The sequence below is a fragment of the Lepus europaeus genome, chromosome 4, assembly GCF_033115175.1.
Source record: "Lepus europaeus isolate LE1 chromosome 4, mLepTim1.pri, whole genome shotgun sequence".
Lineage (NCBI taxonomy): Eukaryota > Metazoa > Chordata > Mammalia > Lagomorpha > Leporidae > Lepus > Lepus europaeus.
Window position 1 is genome coordinate 89,015,036 of NC_084830.1, and position 20,011 is coordinate 89,035,046.

The window sequence follows — 20,011 nt, forward strand, 5'->3', positions numbered from 1 at the left end:
ATGTGACATAGCTGTTGAAATTATCATACAAGAAATTTAGTATAATAACTGTGGTGAATGACTTTACTCAGAGGAAGCATAAAAAGGAAAAAAGGTAAAAACAAATAGAACAAATAGAAAACAGCTAACAAGATGGAGATCCTATTCCAATTACATAAATAATCACTTTAACTATGAATTGGGGTGTCTTTTTTTCATTTGGGGGCATCATAGTGTCTTCCTTGTTCTTGTTACCTCAGTTTCTGTGTTTGTTTGGCATATTGGAGATATTCTTTGGCTTCAGTATTTTTTTGTTCCACTTAATACTATTGGTTGAACTCTGTAATTAATACACAATTATTCTTAAGTGTTGAAATTTAACTGAAAAGTGATCCCTGTTAAATATAAGAGTGGGAAAAAGAGAGGGAGGAGATGTACAATTTGGGACATGCTCAATTGGACTTGCCCCAAATGGTGGAGTTAGAAACGTGCCAGGGGATTCCTAAACAACACTCTGGCCTCAGAATCAGCCCCTAAGGCATTTGGATCTGGCTGAAGAGCCCATGAGAGTATTGTAGGCATGGAAAGCCAAGATACCATGGAAAAGAAAAAAAAGAAGAAGACCTAAATGAAAGATCTCTGTGAGTGAGATCCCAGTGGAAAGAACGGGGCCATCAAAGAAGGAGGTATCTTTCTCTGAAGGGAGGAGAGAACTTCCACTTTGACTATGACCCTATTGGAATAAGATCAAAGTCAGCGAACTCTAAAGGCTTCCATAGCCCTGGCAACTCATGACTACAGCCTAGGGAGATTACTGACGCCATGAACAGGAGTGTCAAATTGTTAAGTCAGCAACAGAAGTCACTGTGTACTTACATCCCATGTGGGAACTGTCCTTAATGTGTTGTCTAATGTGAAGTGATGCTATAACTAGTACTGAGACAGTATTTTTACACTTTGTGTTTCTGCGTGGGTACAAACTGATGAGATCTTTACTAATTATATACTGAATCGATCTTCTGTATATAAAGATAATTGGAAATGAAAAAAGGAAAAACCTGGTGTTAAATTGGAAATGGCATAGAAAATTAATTAATTTTTAAAAAAATATTATGTAGGATCTCTGTCTTTAATGTGCTGTACACTCTTATTCAATGCTATAACTAGTGCTCCAACAGTGTTTTTTTTTTTCACTTTATGTTGCTATATGGGGGCAAACTGTTGAAATCATTACCTAATATATACTAAACTGATCTTTTGTATATAAAGAGAATTCAAAATGAATCATGATGTGATTGGAAGGGGAGAGGGAGCGGGAAAGGGGAGGGTTGTGGGTGGGAGGGAAGTTTTGGGAGGGGGAAGCCACTGTAACCCATAAGCTATACTTTGGAAATTTATATTCATTAAATAAAATTTTAATTTAAAAAAAAAGGAAAAAAATATATAATTATTCATTTCTCCTTTCAGTTCTGTTAATATTTGCTTTACATATAGGTGTTCTAATGGTAAGCACTTAATTATTTGCAATTATTTTACATTATTGAAGTGATGACTTTATCTCTTTTTATACTTTTTTCTTAAAGTCTATTTTTGAGGAGTTAGTGCTGTGGCATATCCGTTTAAGCCCCCTCCTCCCTTATATGTGATTAATCATTTTCCTCTTGCTGCTTTCAGAATTCTCTTTCCATTTTGACAATTTAATTACAGTATGTAACAGGTTTTAGTTTGGTTGGGGGGAGGGGTTTCAACCTATTTGGTGACTTTGTGGACTTTGTAATCTGGACATCCAGTTCTCTCACACATTTGTGATATTTTCACCATTATTTCTTTAAATAAACTTTTTGTTTCTTTCTCTCTGTTTTCTCATTGAATTTTCAAAATACATATATTGTTTCACTTGATAATGTCCCATAGGTTCCATAGGCTTTCTTCACTTTGTCATACTTTTTCCTTTTCTTTTCTTGCTCCTCTGAGTGAATGATTTCACATGGTCTGTCTTCCAGTTCACCGATCCTTTCTTCTATTTGATTGAGCAATTGAATTGGCTATTTAAGTTCCCTATGGAATTTTTCAGTTTAATCCATGTGTTCTTCAGCTGTAGTATTTCTGTTCAGTTCTTGTAATGGTTTCTATTCCTTTTTTGAATGTCTCACATTTTGATCATGAATTGCTTTCCTAATTTCTTTTCATTTTCTGTGATTTATTGAGGTTCATTGAATTGCTTTAAGAGGATTATTTTGAATTCTTAGTCCATTTAGATATCATCATTTCCATTTCTTTGGGTCCAATTATTGGAGCTTAACTGCTTTGTTTTGTTGGTGTCATGTTTCCTAATTCTTTTCGATCCTTGATCCTTAGTTCTCTTAGCTTTAATAGATTCAGATGAGAAGGAAAAGACCTTCACCATAAACCCCAACTTGTGTTTCTAGATGAGCCAGCAAGTAGCAACTGTAGGGTGGGCACTATAGTCAAGAAGACTTTTTCCCATACTCTGAAGTCAGGTAAAGCCACTGTCTGGGTTTTGCAGTCAGTGGGTGTGTTGGCTGCGTTCTGCTGTCAGAAAAGACAACTTGCAATACCCACAATTTTCTCTGGTTGAGCATAGTCTCAGCATTGACTGGCCAGATAATGCTGCTGGTTGGACTCATTATTGGATTAAACTGCAGACTGCGCTCTGTACTCATCTACATTTCAGTGGAATCCTAAGCTTTCCTGCCTAGCCAGGCACTGCTGTTGCTGGTCTCCATATTCAGGTAGAGTTGAAGGCTAGATTCTGTAGTTATCGTGGCCACATACTAAGCTCTGCAATCAGATGGGGCAGCAGACTGTCCCATAGTTAAGTGGGAACAATGGGTGGGTTCTGTTGCCTGTGTGGAGCATCTATGTATTCTCCACAGCCAATCAGGCTTGCTATTGCACTCTCAGGTTGGAAGCATCGGCAAATTGTGCCTGAAAGTTGGGTAGGGTTGCAAGCTGTGCTCTACAATTAGGTGCAGCTACTAGCTGGACTTCCTGTCTCACTAGAGCCATAGGATATGCTCTGCAACCTGAAAGGGCCATCAGCAAGCCTCCATAGTTACATGGGTCTGTAAGTGGGGATAGGACCATTGGCTGAACTCCGTGGCCCAAATAACTCATTTATATCCTAACAGAACAATAGATTGGACTCATGGTTAGGCAGGGTCCTTGTCTGGACTTTGTGGTCAAATAAGGATATCTGCTATATTCTGCATTCTTTTAACTTGGCTCCTCACTCAGGCAAAGATGAAGGATGCAAACAGGGGAGAACTACAGATTGTTTCCTGACCAAACAATGCCAGTGGATCAGCTCCACGGTCAGCAGAGCCACTGACTGAGCTGTCTAGTTGAGTATGATAATTTCATCAGTGATCAAATGACACTTCCAAGATCCATGTGTTAGTTACTGTGAACAGTGCTCTTCTTTGTTCCTGAATGACTCCATGTGATGTACTCTGCCAGTCCCTCCAGTGCTCCCTGTGACACAGACAAAAATGGGTCCCTGCAAAATATCTAAGAACAATGAGGAAGCTGGGTATCTCTCTCAGTCTTGTTTTTTCCTACTGACAAAAATTCAGGACCAGGGAACCCCTCCATGTGGTCCCGTGCTGGTCTGAGGGAGGGGCAACACAGTAAAAGTGAAACTATGCCTTACCCTCCTAATGTAGCTTTTTTTGGGAGGGGGATGGGTTATAGTCCAGGCAGTGTTTCAGTTTCACTCACAGGTTCTGGAATTGTCACAAAGGCATTCACATATGTGGATATTTTCTATGAAGGGCATTCACATTCTGTCATCTTGCTAAAGTCACCTGCATGGAGTTTTGTTCTCTATAGTTTATTCTATATTAATAGGGTACATGACTCCATTAAATTTTCTTGATAAGAATTCATAAGTAAAATTGTAGTAGTCCCAATGTAAAAGATGCCATTAAAATATTTTAATTTTGTAACTGAGGGAAAAGATCAAGTTATATTGTCCCTAGAATCTGCCATCCACAAGGAAGTCAATTGTGACAGCAAGACATTGCTTAGTGCTACCATTTCTAAACTGCTGAATGAAGTTGATGTGAAATATTACCACACTCCAAGTTTCAGATTCACAGAAAGAAGAAGAAAGAAAAAGAAAAAAAAAAAGAAAGGAGGATGGAGGGAGAGGAAGGAGAGAAAAAAGTCTATAAAAAGAAAGTCATACAGAGTTGTGCCAAAAATCAAAATGACATGGTATTAATTTAGTTAATGGCTAATAATTTGTAGGTACACATGGACATCTAAACTTTAAACATTGAAAAGGCTCAAGATAAATATTCTTGATATTACTTATGTACTCATCGACTTGCTCTCGCTCAGCCAACCTAGTCTTGGCTCCCTCTGTTCCTTCCTCCTACTCCAGCCTCCAGACATTTCTACACAGACCCCAATGCCAGCAATAGCCACCTACTAACCATCTGCCAAAACTGCATTCCTGCCTTCATTCATCTGAAAACTTATCTTAAATCCCACCCCATCAGGAAGCCTACCCCAATTTGTGGGTAGGATCATAAGAGTCAGCTACAAGAGCATAACACTTTATATAAAGGATTTCAATTTTTAACTCTTTCAATCTGCACTGTAATATTTTGGGTACTATTGTACCCATTTTGCATTGGGGAAAATTCAAGCTTAGAAATGTTAAGTGGTTTAGCCATGTTTCCTTAGATAGTACAGGACAGAGTTGGAACAAATATAAATCATATAACTGCTGCTGATATAACTTGTTTTTTAAGGAAAAATGTACAAGGTATTTCAAAACGTTTATGGAAAATATAATTAATAGATAAATCCATTTGGTACAAATTTTTTTTTTTGGAAATCTGTGTAGTTTTATCATAATATACATTTTCCATGTATTGTTTTGTAGTATCTTTATATTATGCATTCTGTTGTAAGGAATAGAATGGCTGCTCAAATGATTAGGCAAGTGTGCTATGAGCTCATAATAAATATTAAACGTATTCATCTAAAAAGCTAATGAATTTTATAGAATGGGAAACTAGGAGAAGGAAACTATTTTCTCTGAGTGAGAGACACAGACATCAACATTTTTCAAGCAACAGAGAGCACTATTTAGTGTTTCAATTTACAAAAATGCAATAAAAACTCAGTTAAATCTCCAGGCAGGTATCAAAATTACTACAAAGCCATTGACACTATTTTGTAAGCCTTTTCTGAGTCTAGAATCTTCCTCTACTCTACACTGTCCTGCAATCAAGTTCCCACTGAAGACTTAACGACTGGATCAGGGAAATATTGTAGTTGTCCCATGTTGGCACATACCACATGAACCAGTTATATAAAAGGTAATTTTTCACTGTTCTAACAGTAACGAGATGCTCAATGTGTCATCAACCACTGGGATGGCGGCTTCTCTATTTCAAGGATTCAGTCACATGGTATGTTAAAAATGCAAAGACAAATTTATATTGGTCCAGTTCTTAATCTTCCTCATCAAATTACAGAAATCACAACCACAAATGGAAAATTTCATGGAGGAATATAAACTTGAATTTAAAAGGAACAAAATATAATAAAGAAGGGGTAGTGCCAGACTTCTGATTTAGAAAATTGAGACCCTTTATAAATCCATCCCTCCACAAAGGCAATTATTGTTTAAATCAAATTTCCTAGAACTCTGGAAATTAACCAGAGGCTTGCAACAGTCTAGGGAGTATTTATTCAACAAAAACTACAGTCCTTGATAAGAACACAAGGGCTTGTGCATTATAAATCCATATAATCTCTACCCATAGCTTTACAATATCCTTGGAAACCAGCAACCTTGCAACCACAGTAGCTCTGAAAACCAACAGCACACCCAGACACAAACAGTCTAACAATTAAAGAACAAAAACGAGGAGAGAATCTTAAAAGCAACATAAGATAAACAATTTGAGGGATCCTCAAAGAATTATCAGGTGATTTCTCTCAAAAAACATGAAGTCCAGAAAGCAATAGGACGGCACCCTCGAAGAAAGTAAGTTTTCAGCTGTGAATTCTATATGCAGATGAAGACATACCCAGATAAAGAAATGCAGAGGTGTCACTTGCAGACCTGCCCTACAAAAAATACTAAAGGGAATTCTTCATGCTGATTTGAAAGGACACTAGAAGGCAACTAAAATCAATACTGTTAAGAAAGTTAAAAGACAACCCAGAAAATGGGAGGAAATATTCACAAATATGTTAACAGACACATCTAGAATGCACAAAGAACTCTCTAACTCAGTAATAAAATGATAATGCAATTTAAAATGATCCAAGGATTTGAATAGTCATTTCTCCTGTGAAGATATGCAAATGACCAATAAGCACATGCAAAGATGGCTATTCTCATGAGTCCTTTGGGAAATGCCTGTCAAAAGCACAGTGAGGTACTGCTTCACACCCACTTGAATGGGTAGAATCAAAATACAGTTAATAAGGAATGTGGGTGAGGAGGTGGAAAAAGAGAAAACCTTGTACGTTTCTAGTAGGAATGTAAAATTGGCACAGCCACTGTACAAAACAGCTTGACAGTTTCTCAAAATGTTAAACATAGTGTCATCATGTGATCCAGCAATTCTACTCCTAGGTATATACTCAAGTAAAATAACATATGCCAACACAAAAATTCATACATTGAGCTACATAGAAGTTATTATTCTTTATAGTTGAAAAATGGAAAGAATGGGGCTAGCATTATGGTGTAGCAGGTTCATGCTCCAATTGTTCCACCTCCAATCCAGCTCCCATGGCCTTGGTCAAGTAGTGGAAAATGGACCAAGTGTTTGGGTCCTTATACCTATTTGGGAGATACAGATGAAGTTCCTGGCTTCAGTTTGGCTCAGTGCTGGTAGTTGGGGCCATCTGGGGAGTGAACTAGCAGATAGAAGATATCTCTCTGTCTCTTCTCTTTTTGTAACTCTGACTTTTACATAAGTAAATAAATATTTTTAAAAAATAAAATAAATATAGAAAGAAACTAAACGTCTATCAACTAAGAAATGGATAAATAATAAGTGGTGCATCATTAACATGGAATATTATTTAGCCGTGAAAAAGCAGGATGTACTGATACATGTCAAAACACAGATTGATTTTTACAACTTAAGCTAAGTGAAAGCTGTCAGACAGGGAAGACTCCACGTTGTATCATTCCATTTATATGGCATGTCCAGAATAGGCAGATTTACAGAGACACAAAATGGATAAAAGCCTTCCTGTGTCTGGGGGAAAAGAGTAGGGAAGTTACTGCTAATGAGTACAGGCTTACCTATTAGAGTGATGAGAAAATGTTCTAAAATTACAGTGTGATGATTGTTGTACAACACTGTGAATGCAAAAACTGAACTGTACATTGAAATTAGTGAATGCTCCATTAAGTGAACTGTGTCTCAACAAAACTCTTTTAACAAAAAGATAGAAGTGAAGAAAACTCCCACACATCCTCAGTCATATTCTATAACATGCGAAAAGGAGCTGAGAAATTTTAATTAAAATATAGATGCGGCAGAAGCAGATACCATGATTTAGAATGTAGTAATCATTTAATAATGACTGAAATTTACCATTTGCTTCCTATGTCCTGGAAAACACAGTGCTGTGTAAATCACATGCCTATACAGAGCAATTTGTCATCAGGTGTAATCTCACTTCTCAAAATTGGTCATAAGAAAATAAGAGAGCTTTGTCTAAAAAAAGTAGAAAAACGATGGCCATGTTGTGCAGTGGGATGCCTGCATCTCATAACAGAGTGCCTGCTTCAAATTCTGTCTCCTCCACTTCTGTTCCAACTTCCAACTTATGTGCACCCTGGGAGGCAGTATGTGATAGCTCAAGTATTTGGGTTCCTGTCTGCCATGTGAAGATCCAGACTGAATTTTAGGTTCCTGTTCGAGCCCTAGCTTTTGCAGACATTTGGGGAGTTAACTAGCAGATGGAAGATTTCTCTCTCTCTCTCTCTCTCTCTCTGTCTCTCTCTCTCTCTCTGTCTCTCTCTCTCTCTCTCTGTTTCTGTGTCTCTGAGTCTCTGGCTTTCAAAATAAAGTGAAAATAGAAAAAAGTAGAGCACTAAAGGAAAAAGTAGGTTTACTGCAGAATTATTGATAATATTAAAGGCCTACAAGTCATCTAAAGATCCAATAATACCAAAGTGTTTCATTTACCTATAGAATATTACTCAATGTTAACCAATAAAATATTGCTAAGAAAACTACGTAGCTTCTTGTGTAAGTGATTGTATTAGACGTACAAGGGATGCTACAAGAGTGCTGATGTGCTGTAACATTAACAGCATTTCAGATACTTCATAAAGGATTACATCATTTAATCTTATGGTAACTCTTTGAAGCAAAGATTACTGAGGAAACTTAGGCACACAAAGATTCAGTAAGATGTCGAGGTAACCATGCTTGTAAATGGCCAACTTAGCATTTAAATTTCATCATTTGACTTCTGAGATCACATGAAAGCCATAAGGCTGTTCCGCTTTGCCATCACAGCGCAGCATTGTGTCTTAAAAGTCAGATACAAACAAGGACTGGAACAAGTATTCAAAAATTAAAATACAATTTTCTGGTATGATTAGCAATAAATCATTTCTAATTTTTAAACTTTCTGAAATTCATATAACTTCTTACCTTTATACAAATAAAAAGTGGAGAAGAGACCAAAATCTCTTCTTTGTGTTATTATTACAGTCTCCAAATTCCCTTACAATCAAAGGTTTCATGTATATCAAGAAAATTTGATGCCAATGAAATGCCAAAACAGAAAATAATCATTCTCTGTTACATGTTAGGAAATGTACAAGTACATCTTATCTTAGCAAACCAGGTATAACCATATCAATTTTACCTTGAATATATCAGCAGTGTTGGGGTTAAATAGATGGTATTTCCCAGATCCCAAAATAATAGGACCTGAGCATTTTGTTTCTCCATAGACATACACAGACACTGTTGCTGTGGTGCCAGCATTTTCAAAGTCTCCAGTGATGATGGTCACCTTCCAGTCTCCTTCTGCAAAAGGGAAAAGGACATAAATATATAATTATGGAAGAAAATCATATTGATACCAAGAGAATGAGCAATTCTCCTTAGTGTACTTAATTATTAAACAAATGGTTTGTGAAGTCAAAAAGTAACAAAATAAGTGCTTGTCATGGACTACCTTTGTGGAAACTGGCAAAGGAAAATGTTTTGAAAATATTATAGAATTTTGATTCCAAAACAAATAAGGATTTTTGAGAAAAAATAAATATTTTGAACAAAACGCCTCAGTTGGAGACATTGAACATTATGCATTTGACTGAAAAATTCAAGAATACATTGAAGCATCACTGTCAAATCTTCCCTTGGGAATGGAAGACAGAAATATTGATCATCTAGCCTGGAGGCATTATCCAAACAAGGAAATAGTCCTGTCTAACTGAGGTTAGTGACACAGTTGGTGCTCACAGCAGATGAGTGATAATGATGAGGAAGACCTAATAGCAAAACGAAAGGAGCCAAAAAGTTTCTCATGAAAATTTCTGGTGTCTACTTGGAGTCCGCATGAACCAACAGGAAAGGGGGGAACTGCAATAAAGGAGAAATAGGGCCCAGCAAAAGGAACTGGGCTTGGGCCAGACAATGCATCTCGTAAGCAGAGATCATTGAGCTTCCTGCCACAGTGATGCCAGGAGCACAGGAAGGAGCAAACAAGAGTAGTATGACAGAAAACATCTTTTCACAAATCTATGGGTCGTCCTGCCATTCATTTAGTAGGATAGACAAATTGAGACAGTATTCGTGAGACAGTATTTGCGTTACCGTGTTGTACACTTCTTTGGGAAACTGTCCTCATCAGACAGGCGGCCGTGAAGCCCTCCAGCACTGAGTCACAGCACACAGCCAAGCGAAATGACAGGGTAGAAACAGTGTGGAGCATGGGACTCTCCTCACCACAGGCTCCCCCAGGAGTGCAGGAGCAATCTGAAGGTGTCTTCAGGATTTTCAAAGGTTCCATATGCACATACTACTTTGTGAGTATTTTTAACATTTCCAAAATGTGCTTAAAACCTACCACCGCCGTGCTGGATACCTGACTTCTCAGTAACTACTCCGCTAAGATGTCCTCTTTTTTACAACATAGAAATGCTACTCCCTTCTCCCTATCCCCATAGATGCATAAACATCACTAGAACATCTCTAATCAATTTGACAAAATTTGCATCAGGTAAATTTTGCATAATGTATGTTTGATATAAAGATGGAAGTGAAGCGTTGGGACCCAGAGTGAAGGAGCAGCAGAAGGGATGTGCCTCAGCCACCTTGCTTTGAGGAACTTCAGCTCCTGTGGGAAAACAGGAAGCATGCAAATTTCAAACCATATTCCCATTGAAAATCCTATCATGATATTAATTCCTACAGAAAACCTGTGCTTTGTTGAGGCATAATTCAAGAAGCTAAATGATTCCCCCAACACACACCTTTTCAGATTTTCTTTCCCATATCATCTTTTTTTTTTTTTTTTTTTTCCTTTCCATGCCATCTAGGCCTGCCTTTGATTTTCCTCTCAGGCAATCATGGGTAGAGAGACAGGAAGGAGTTTGTGGATAGACTTGGCTATCTTATTTTGTAAAAACAGAGACAAACAGCCGGGACCACTGACTCACATATGTTTCTCTGTTACTCCCTTTTGGAGTTAACATGTCTCCATGATATTTATGTTACCGGTAGAAAACCAATGAAGGGGCCAGCGCTGTGGTGTAGTGGGTAAAGGCACAGCCTCCAGTGCCGACATCCAATATCGGCGCCAGTTCGTGTCATGGCTGCTCCATTTCTGATCCAGCTCCTTGCTCTCACCTAGGAAAGCAGTAGAAGATGCCCAAGTCCTTGGGTCTCCACACCCATGTGGGAGACCTGGAAGAAGCTCCTGGCTTCTGGTTTTGGATCTGCACAGCTCCGGCCATTGTGCCCAACTGAGGAGTGAACCAGCGGATGGAAGACCTTTCTTTCTCTCTCTGCCTCTCCTTCTCTCTCTGTGTAATTGTGACTTTCAAATAAATAAATAAATAAATCCTAAAAAAAAAAGAAAACCAATGAAATGAACTCTGCATATATTTGTGCTGATTTTCAAGTTTTCCTGATCATACTTTATCTTCTGCCACTGGGAAAAAACTAACTCCTTCCCCTATGCTTTCTACAAAATATTTTAAAAACCTGATCACTTAACTTGTCTCCGAAGTTCTCACTATCTAAAATACTAAATAGTAAAGAACATCTGTAGAAAACAACATTGAGGAACACTCTTGTGTACTGAAATTAAAATTCCCTCTGTCCTGTAAAACAATTGGTTTGTATCAATGCTAAAAATCTGTCTACAAGTTTTGCATTGTTTTAACTGTGTCAGAATTAAAAGTATTTCCCTGTAATTTTCTGTTGAAAAGTTTTCTTTATCAAAAAAGTCAGAAAGCTATGAATTCAGACCTTTTGTCTACATATAGTTCTTTTATTTTCTTTCCTATAAGTGCTGTCTGCTCAACTTCAAGAACTCATTTCTAAAAATACTGTCATCTGTTAATCTCTAGAAATTACTTCTGTTAAAGCCCTCCAAGGAAGAAAGAAAATACTATGTAATCAAAGTCTAAATACTTATCTTACATTTACCAGTATTTCGAAAAGTTTAAGAAAACATTTGTTGCTTGTGCAATAACAATTACTGACAATCTACCGTAGTCTGCCCCATTTCGTTCTCTTCATTCACTTCAAACTGAAATTGGGGGAACTACCACAGCAGTGGCCTCCATCTAACAACAATCTACTGTAGAAAAAAAAGGAAATTTGTCTTAGATTCTGCATTTCCAGGAGGCCCATATTTCTTCTGTGCTAAAAATACTCTAAAAGTGGTCCATATATACTCTATGATCTCCAAACACTCCTTAATAAACTTGGATTTCTTCTCAATAATAAACTAAAGTTCAATAAGAGCTTCTACTTTCACAATGAAGAGTGTTTCTCTGCTGCTTTGCTAGTTCCATTCTTATTGAACTCAGTGTAACAACTATAGATACTATTGAACTAGAAACTCCTAAGCTTCAGTCTATGATGTTCTCCACAAGGAAGTGATTAACAGATTAACTACTGATTAATAGACGTTAAATATTGACATTACATAATGACTGATTAAATATTAAAGATACCTCTCAGAGACCAGAGTTGGCAAACTATGACCCACAGGCCATATCTAGCTGATCACCTGTTTTTGTAAGGTTTCATATGCTGGCCACTGGTGTTCTGGTGCTACACAAGCAGAGTCAAGAAATTGCAACAAAGATCACCTGTTCTGTAAAGCCTAAAATGCATATTATTTGGCCCTTTATCATCAAAATTTGCTGAATCTTTCCCCTTAGCTATAACTCAAAAATGGCCTCTCAATGAGTGACTCAGACTGAACATGCAAGATTTAAGCAATACATGCAGAGCTATTAAACATTGATTTCCCAGACATTTCCCCGTCAAGCCATAAAAATACTTGGTTTATTTATAATAGGTAACTGAGACAGATCAGGTATATTCTGCACTGGGAGCTTGCATTATTCAAAAAAGGCTGCACTGATATCTCCTGACTTACTGGCTATTTTGCAACGTGACCATTGTGCTGGTTTGTTAAGAATCCGGGCTGCCATTGGCCAATACATGCAACAGAAGCAACATTCTACGAATTTAGAGGCTAAGTGTACCTGGGGCTATTAGAAATTCTCTCTTGAGGCCTTGCCTCTTGAATCCCAGGAGCCAAGCTGTGAAATCTCAAGACGTACACACCTCCTGTAGGCTAGTAACTTGCACCGAGCTCCCAGCATCTTCAACTGGCAGCATGAAGAAACCATTCCAAGAGCCCAGCCCAGCCATAACCTCAAGTGTCTGAACCTGCAGCATTATCCAGCTAAAAATCACATGAGAGGCTCTAAACAAAATCACCTTGCTGAGCCACATCAACCCTACAAGGTAGACGATAACAATGTATTATTGTTTTAAGCCACTAGGTTTTGGGGTAGTTGCACATAGATCAACAGATAGATGGAATAGCTGCTGAAAGCATTTCCTACATAAGGTTTCTTTGTAATTATAAATACCATGTGTGTTTTTAAACCAAGTTTGAATATTAGCAGGGGTGCAAGCTGGAGTTGGCTGAGGCAGCTATTTCATAGGCTCCAAGTAAAGGAAAAAAACAGACTTTGGTCTGCCATTATCTGCTTCCTTCCCAATGTCTTCTTATCATTGGGGGTTCATTCTCACAAAGGCACTGTGAGTTATTTTGGGCAAGACCATGTGGCTAGTGAAGTTCAATAGCCTTTCCTGAGATCTTAACATTTTTATCTTTCTCTTCTCTGCATTCTTTTACAGGGATTACATGCATTTGACTTTGCAGCTCAGAAAATTAACCCTGTTGTTGAATATAGAAACATCTGTGTCTACACACATTTTCAGTTACTTGGCAACTACCCACTGAATACTCAAAGCAATGCAGAGAGGATGAATGTAAATTAAGCTCTTACCATGCGATTGCTAGTTCTGCACACTGAGGGGAAAACTCCTTGCAGCTGCCTTCTCTCAGTCACACAAATGCAAAATAAAACCATGGGATGCCGTGCTTTGCCTGGTGGTGTGGCAGACACCAACATGGTTCTGTGATGTTTACCTTAACAGAGCAGGACCCAGGAATATGCAGCAAAACAGAAAACACAGTGGACCTCTGAAGACTGCAACTTCTCCCTCCTCAGATTACCATTAAGGATAGATTGAGATGGCCCAAAAAGACAAAGGCCACTGTGAATGAAATGTTTGCTTGGCTCTTACTTGGTAGAGAAGCTGTGCATTGAAATGAAGCAGAAGGGAAAGACGGAGAAGGACTACAGGCGACTTAGTGGGACAAAGTTCCAAAGCTGACCAGATTCATGAGTTCCCCCGCTCCTCCCCAAAGCACTGTGCAGGCTTCTCAGTCTCTAAGTGATGAATCAATCACTATCTCTTCATCCATGAGAGAGGTCAGGATAAATAAAACTTTCTTCAGCGTTGCATCCACAGCAATGTTGTAGCATTACTTATAGATTAGCATGCCTGTTGTGTTTAAATGAGCTCTTTCTATAAAACTGGTGCCCACTATCCATTCACCACAAAGTGGCCTCTGGCGCTCTCTGACGCCTCCTCACACAGGTCCTTCCACTGCCCATCAGCTGCCCTCAAGGGTCCCTCCTACTCCCAGGACTTGGCCTGAAACCCCTCTCTTCTCCTCCTTCCAGCTGCTGAATGCTTTACATCTCTCAGCTTAGAGGTCACCTTCATGAAGAAGCATGTACAGACAGACCTCCCTGACTCTAGGACAAACCACTCACTTTCACACCTTAGGTGGATCCTCACACACCTCACACATGCAAGCTTCAGACTTGGCAAGTGAGTGTCCTGACATTATCAGGATCCTCTGCACTGCTTTTTACCCATCTAAATTGTTTAAGCTCCTTGTAGGGTAAGCTTTGATCTTAAGTACCTCTGTGTCCCCAGTGTTGACCTCTCAAAAAGTGAGTCATTTATAAAACATCTTGAAATCCATTACGTATTTTGAAAAGCCAAGGTTGCAAGAATATTCAAGGTATTTTTATTATTTCAGTGCAATGTAAAATTATGTTTCAGCACAATATATAACTTTCTCCATAAACAAAGAGCAAGTCTTTCTGATGATGTGTCATTAGTGTCATTTTCATACAAAGGACAAGGACATTGTTATTTGCTTCATAATAGGTCTTATTATTAGCACAAAGATAATGGAAACAATATTGACCTTGAATCACCCACATTTTCAAGGGCATGCAAATATATTTCAATGAGATTTGGTAAAGAGACTGTAAATAAGACAGGTGATTATTTATTCTATTTTGTGGTATTTTTACCTCTAAATAATTCTATGTATATAAACTCACAAGTCCTTCAAAATGCAACCTCCTAAGAGGATCATGAGGTATTTTTTGAATTTTTAAGTGCTTTACAAATATTTTTATTCTTTCAAGAGACAAATATTATTAATCCTATTATACATGCAAAGCAATAGAGAAATTTTGTGCTGACTACCACAGGAGCCAGGATAAATTTGATACAGAATTAGAAACAGTTATGCTTCCTGAATAAAAGGGTTTCAAACAATGCTCAAATTTCTCCACTTTAAGTTCAGGAAACAACCATGACACACTATGAGAAACAAATCTGTTATACATTTTATCTTAATTCTGGTTTTAGAGTGACTCTTTCATCATTCTGTGATTATGTTAATTATTGGTCATGGTGTAATATGAAAAGAGATACTCCACATACAGGACTGAATTGAGATGACTAAGAAGGACAGAGAGAGAGCATGTGGGGTGGACCACCTGCCTGCTCCAACCAAAACGCCAATTCAGTGAGATGTATGCTGGGAGGGTGAATCACAACACTCAGGATAGGAATAAAACCTACCACAAGTGAAAAAGGAGTTAAGAAATTAACATTTATTGGGCACGTGAGATATGGTGAGTATTGTTCAAGGTGCTTTACAGATACTATTTTATGTAATCCTCACAGCAACCCTGAGATAGATCTTATTATTGCCTATGTTTTATGTTTTATAGGAAAGAAACTGAGGCACAAAGAAATACAGTGATCTCCCATGTAAGCAATGCATCTGTGCTGTGAAGCTGGACACTCAGTAGCCTCCCTAAGCATGAAAGCTTGCTCCATATCGCTATTGAAGTAGGACAACTATACTTTGGTGCACTTTACTGTGTGCTCCCTTTCTCTGTATCTAGCACTTTGTTCCATGGCAGGTAGGTTAGCATGAAAGTTACACATCAAATTCGTGTTGGGTATCCAAGTTTCCAGTATCCATCTTCAACCTGCATTCTAGCTTCTCAGTAATGGCATCTCCACTTTGTCCTAATCCCAATTCTCTTCAAGTTTATAACTGGTACTTACTGATGAACTTCCCCCTTGCCTCAATCCTTCTTTGATAACTTGGCTTGCCTTTTTTTTTTTTTTTTTTTTTTTTTAGTATTTGCTAACAGTTCTCAAGTTCTTTGTGCTCTACTCAAGTATTTTGTGTTTTGACCACCTAAGGAATCTAGTAAGTTCAAAACTACTTTCAAAACCATGGTAATCCATACTGCAAAACCATGGTAATACATACTGCTACTCAGGATAGCAACTCATGATCAACATCTTTATAATAAAAATATTGACCTATGAGTGAGAGTCTACATGAACTAGCCAGTTTCACTTCCATTGCTATAGTTATCAATAGTCATCTACAGCTCATTTAAAGCTTAATAACTTAAAACAATGACACTTGTTTTTGCATGGCGTTGAATATTTTCAAGATGCTGAAAGCACAGTATTACTACTTCAGTGTAAAACCCATTCCATTCCATTGCTATGCTGAATTATGAGTCTTCTGTATTAGACAGGGAAATGTGCAAACCAATGGTCCAAGATTGGTGTAGCGTAAATTAACACCCAAACATTCACTATTTAATGTCAGAAGAAAATGAAGCCAAAGCCAAGCCAGTGAATGGGAAGCACCGTGTTGTCCTGGTTGCTCCTTTAACCCTTCCTGGAATACGAATGCCTAAGGGGCTATGCACCAAATGTCAGTCATGGCAACTTCTGGCCTCTGCTGAGAGTTTCTCTGGGCTCACCTTCTCTCCTTTTGATTCCAAACTTGTCCACCCTGACTCTTCTTTTCCCACAGAGCCCCATCAGAATCTGTTAAGCCAGTTTCAGGTCCTGTATATCGATACCAACAGAACAATTGTGGAGCTGGTTCCTTTGATATCTCTGCTTCACATATTATGAAAACTTATCAGAGACCCTGACTCCTCAGTTGCTCAGGATCTTAGATGATCAGAGTGTCTTCCTGTGGGGAAATCAGATTGCTACAGCAGGAAGAAGCTCCATACAGCACAGGGCCTGGCAATCACCCTATCATTATCCATACCACCAGACAAAATTGTGCCCTACATGATCAGAGCAGGGGGCAATCCAAAGCCACCTACATTTGATTTGATGATACTACAGGATATTTTATGTGCCTAATTATGGTTAACTGAGACTAATCATTAAATTTAATTTTCTTTCCCTGAGCAGATACTATTTGAGCAGTGAGGCCAGCTGAGCATGAGACAGAAAATATTTTAATAATCTTTAGTACAGATAATCCACCAAATTGCTAATAATCATATTACAAAGAATTGGCATTGCCAGTAAATAAACTAGTAAGTGCTCCAAGATTTTTAAAGACCCTCAAGTCAGAAATCCTTGGAAGCATATGTAGGTAGAAAGCTGAGTCATTTAAAATGCCACAGTTTTGTATAGTGGTTAAGAGCTGAATTCCATAGCAGTTCTTTCTCTTACAAACTGCTTACCCTAGGACAAGGTTCTAATACTTCTGAGCCAGTTTCCTAGGATGATAATTTTACATATTTCTCACTGTAATACTAGAAACTAGAAAATTTACAAAAAAATCTTAACTTTTAGTTATATTATTCAATAAGATTAAAATGAATAAGATTAAATGTACCAATTTTGGTACTTTACTCAAATAAGAAAGTAAAAAAAATCCTCCACTGCCAAATAATATTAAGAAGAAGACCTTGGGGCTGGCATTGTGGTGCAACAGATAAAGCTGCCATTGGTGTGCCCGACATCTGCTATGGGTGCTGGTTCAAGTCCCAGCTGCTCCATTTCCAATCCAGCTCCCTGCTAATTACATTATATCAAATTACATTAAATTATACTAAAGTCATCTGGGAAAGTAGCACAGGATGGTCCAAGTGCTTGGAAAACCTGCAAGAAGTTCCTGGCTCCTGGTTTTGTGATGGCTTAGCCCTGGTCACTGTGGCCAGTTGGGAAGTGAACCAGTAGATGACAGATTTCTCTTTCCATGCGTCTCTCTCTCTCTTTATGTAACTCTGCCTTTCAAATAACTTAAAAAAAAAAAGAAGAAGAAGAAGAAGAAGAAGAAGAAGAAGAAGAAGAAGAAGAAGAAGAAAATGGGCCATAAGTGAAACTGTATGGTGTGCATTTAGCCAAAGAGGTTAGGGTTGAGTTATGATAAATGCCAGTGTTCCAGGCCAAGAGAACAGCAGGCTACAGCTCTCACAGGGGTGGGAACCTAAGACTTTTGAAGTATGTAAAAGAGGCTGCACATTCAGCAAATGGTGGGGCTACAAATAAAGGGCAAAGCAAAGGCAACTCAGCAAGAACCCTGTGTGTCTCCAGGAAAGTTCTATGGCTTGATAAGGTGGAAGAATAGCACAATGCAAAGACAAGAGTGTTACATAGTCACACATGCAAATTATAAATTAGTGGGGGCAGTTGGAAGCTGTTTCTTTAAGGCTTCTTAAGACTTTCAAGTTGAGTCACTTGCATTTGCCACCCGTGTGACATTAGGCAAGCTAAAAAAAAAAAAAAAAACCAAACAAACAAAAAAAAAAAAACCCTGTGCCTTTTAGTTCCCTCAGTTATAAAGTAGAATAATGATACTACCTATCTCATAATTATTGTGAGTTAAATAAGTTAATTTACCTAAATCTCTTTTTTTCTATTATTTGACAGACAGAGTTGGACAGTGAGAGAGAGACAGAGAGAAAGGTCTTCCTTCCGTTGGTTCACCCCCCAAAATGGCCGCCATGGCTGGCGCTGCGCCGATCCCAAGCCAGGAGCCAGGTGCTTCCTCCTGGTCTCCCACATGGGTGCAGGGGCCCAAGCACTTGGGTCATCCTCCACTGCCTTCCAGGGCCACAACAGAGAGCTGGACTGGAAGAGGAGCAACTGGGACTAGAATCCGGTGCCCATATGGGATGCTGGTGCTGCAGGAGGAGGATTAACCAAGTGAGCCATGGCGCCGGCCCCCTAAATCTCTTTTACAACACAGTAACTAATGCATATGTTCCTTATTTATGTTACTGTCACTGCTTCTATTCTACATTGCACTAGAGTCCAAGATAGCACATTTAGACAAGAAAATGTATTATTATTCACATATGATATAGCTGCCCTCACAGATCATTCAAAAAATATTTTGAGAAAATTTATTAGAATTAACATTTTTTTTTTATATAGGCAGAGTTAGGCAGTGAGAGAGAGAGAGACAGAGAGAAAGGTCTTCCTTTCCGTTGGTTCACTCCCCAAATGGTTGCCACAGCTGACGCGCTGCGCCAATCTGAAGCCAGGAGCCAGGTACCACACCCTGGTCTCCCATGCGGGTGCACTTGGGCCATCCTCCACTGGCTTCCAGGGCCACAGCGGAGAGCTGGACTGGAAGAGGAGCAGCCGGGACAGAATCCGGCGCCCCAACCGGGACTAGAACTGGGGTGCTGGCGCCGCAGATGGAGGATTAGCCAAGTGAGCTGCGGCGCTGGCCTAGAATTAGCATTTAAATTTATTATTATACAATTCATATAAATGTATTGGAATTAATGATAAGGTTTAACATAGTAGCTAGATATAGCAAAAGGTATTGCTAAAATTGCAGTCCAGCAATGTATATTATCTCACAATTGTAAGAAAATGTTTGGTGGTCCATTTTCAATACTGAATGCAAAAGTACTGTTAGCCAAATTGCAGATGTAGTGAAACTTACTTGGCAAACAGGATGTTATGGAGTGGAGTAGCAAACAGGAGGAAATTTTAGAGAAGGAATGAGGAAGGTAATTATGTAACTTAGATGATTTCCTGGAAGATTGTACACTCCATAAGCACTCAGCCAATGAGGAACCAGGGGAGGGTCCTGAGTGCTAGGATATATATTGCTTGCTGTATGTCTTAATTAATTGTGGGAATTAATTAAACATAACTAGGAATTAGTAATGGGACAAACTTGTATTTAGTATTAATCATCTCAAAATTATTTTAAGTCATCTCAATTGATTCCTCTTTTCCTTCCCATTTTTAAAAAGTAGAATGTTGCTATACTGCAGCTATGTAGAAAGGCA

At 38.5% G+C, this 20,011-nt stretch overlaps 1 protein-coding gene across 1 annotated transcript in view; it reads right to left on the minus strand.

Moving 5' to 3' along the window:
* RP1 (RP1 axonemal microtubule associated) overlaps positions 1-20,011 on the minus strand; it is a 293,476-nt gene that overhangs the window by 51,332 nt on the left and 222,133 nt on the right. The window contains exon 24 of the mRNA XM_062189888.1: positions 8,869-9,032. Coding sequence (XP_062045872.1) covers positions 8,869-9,032 — 164 coding nt within the window. The remainder of the gene's footprint in view (positions 1-8,868; positions 9,033-20,011) is intronic.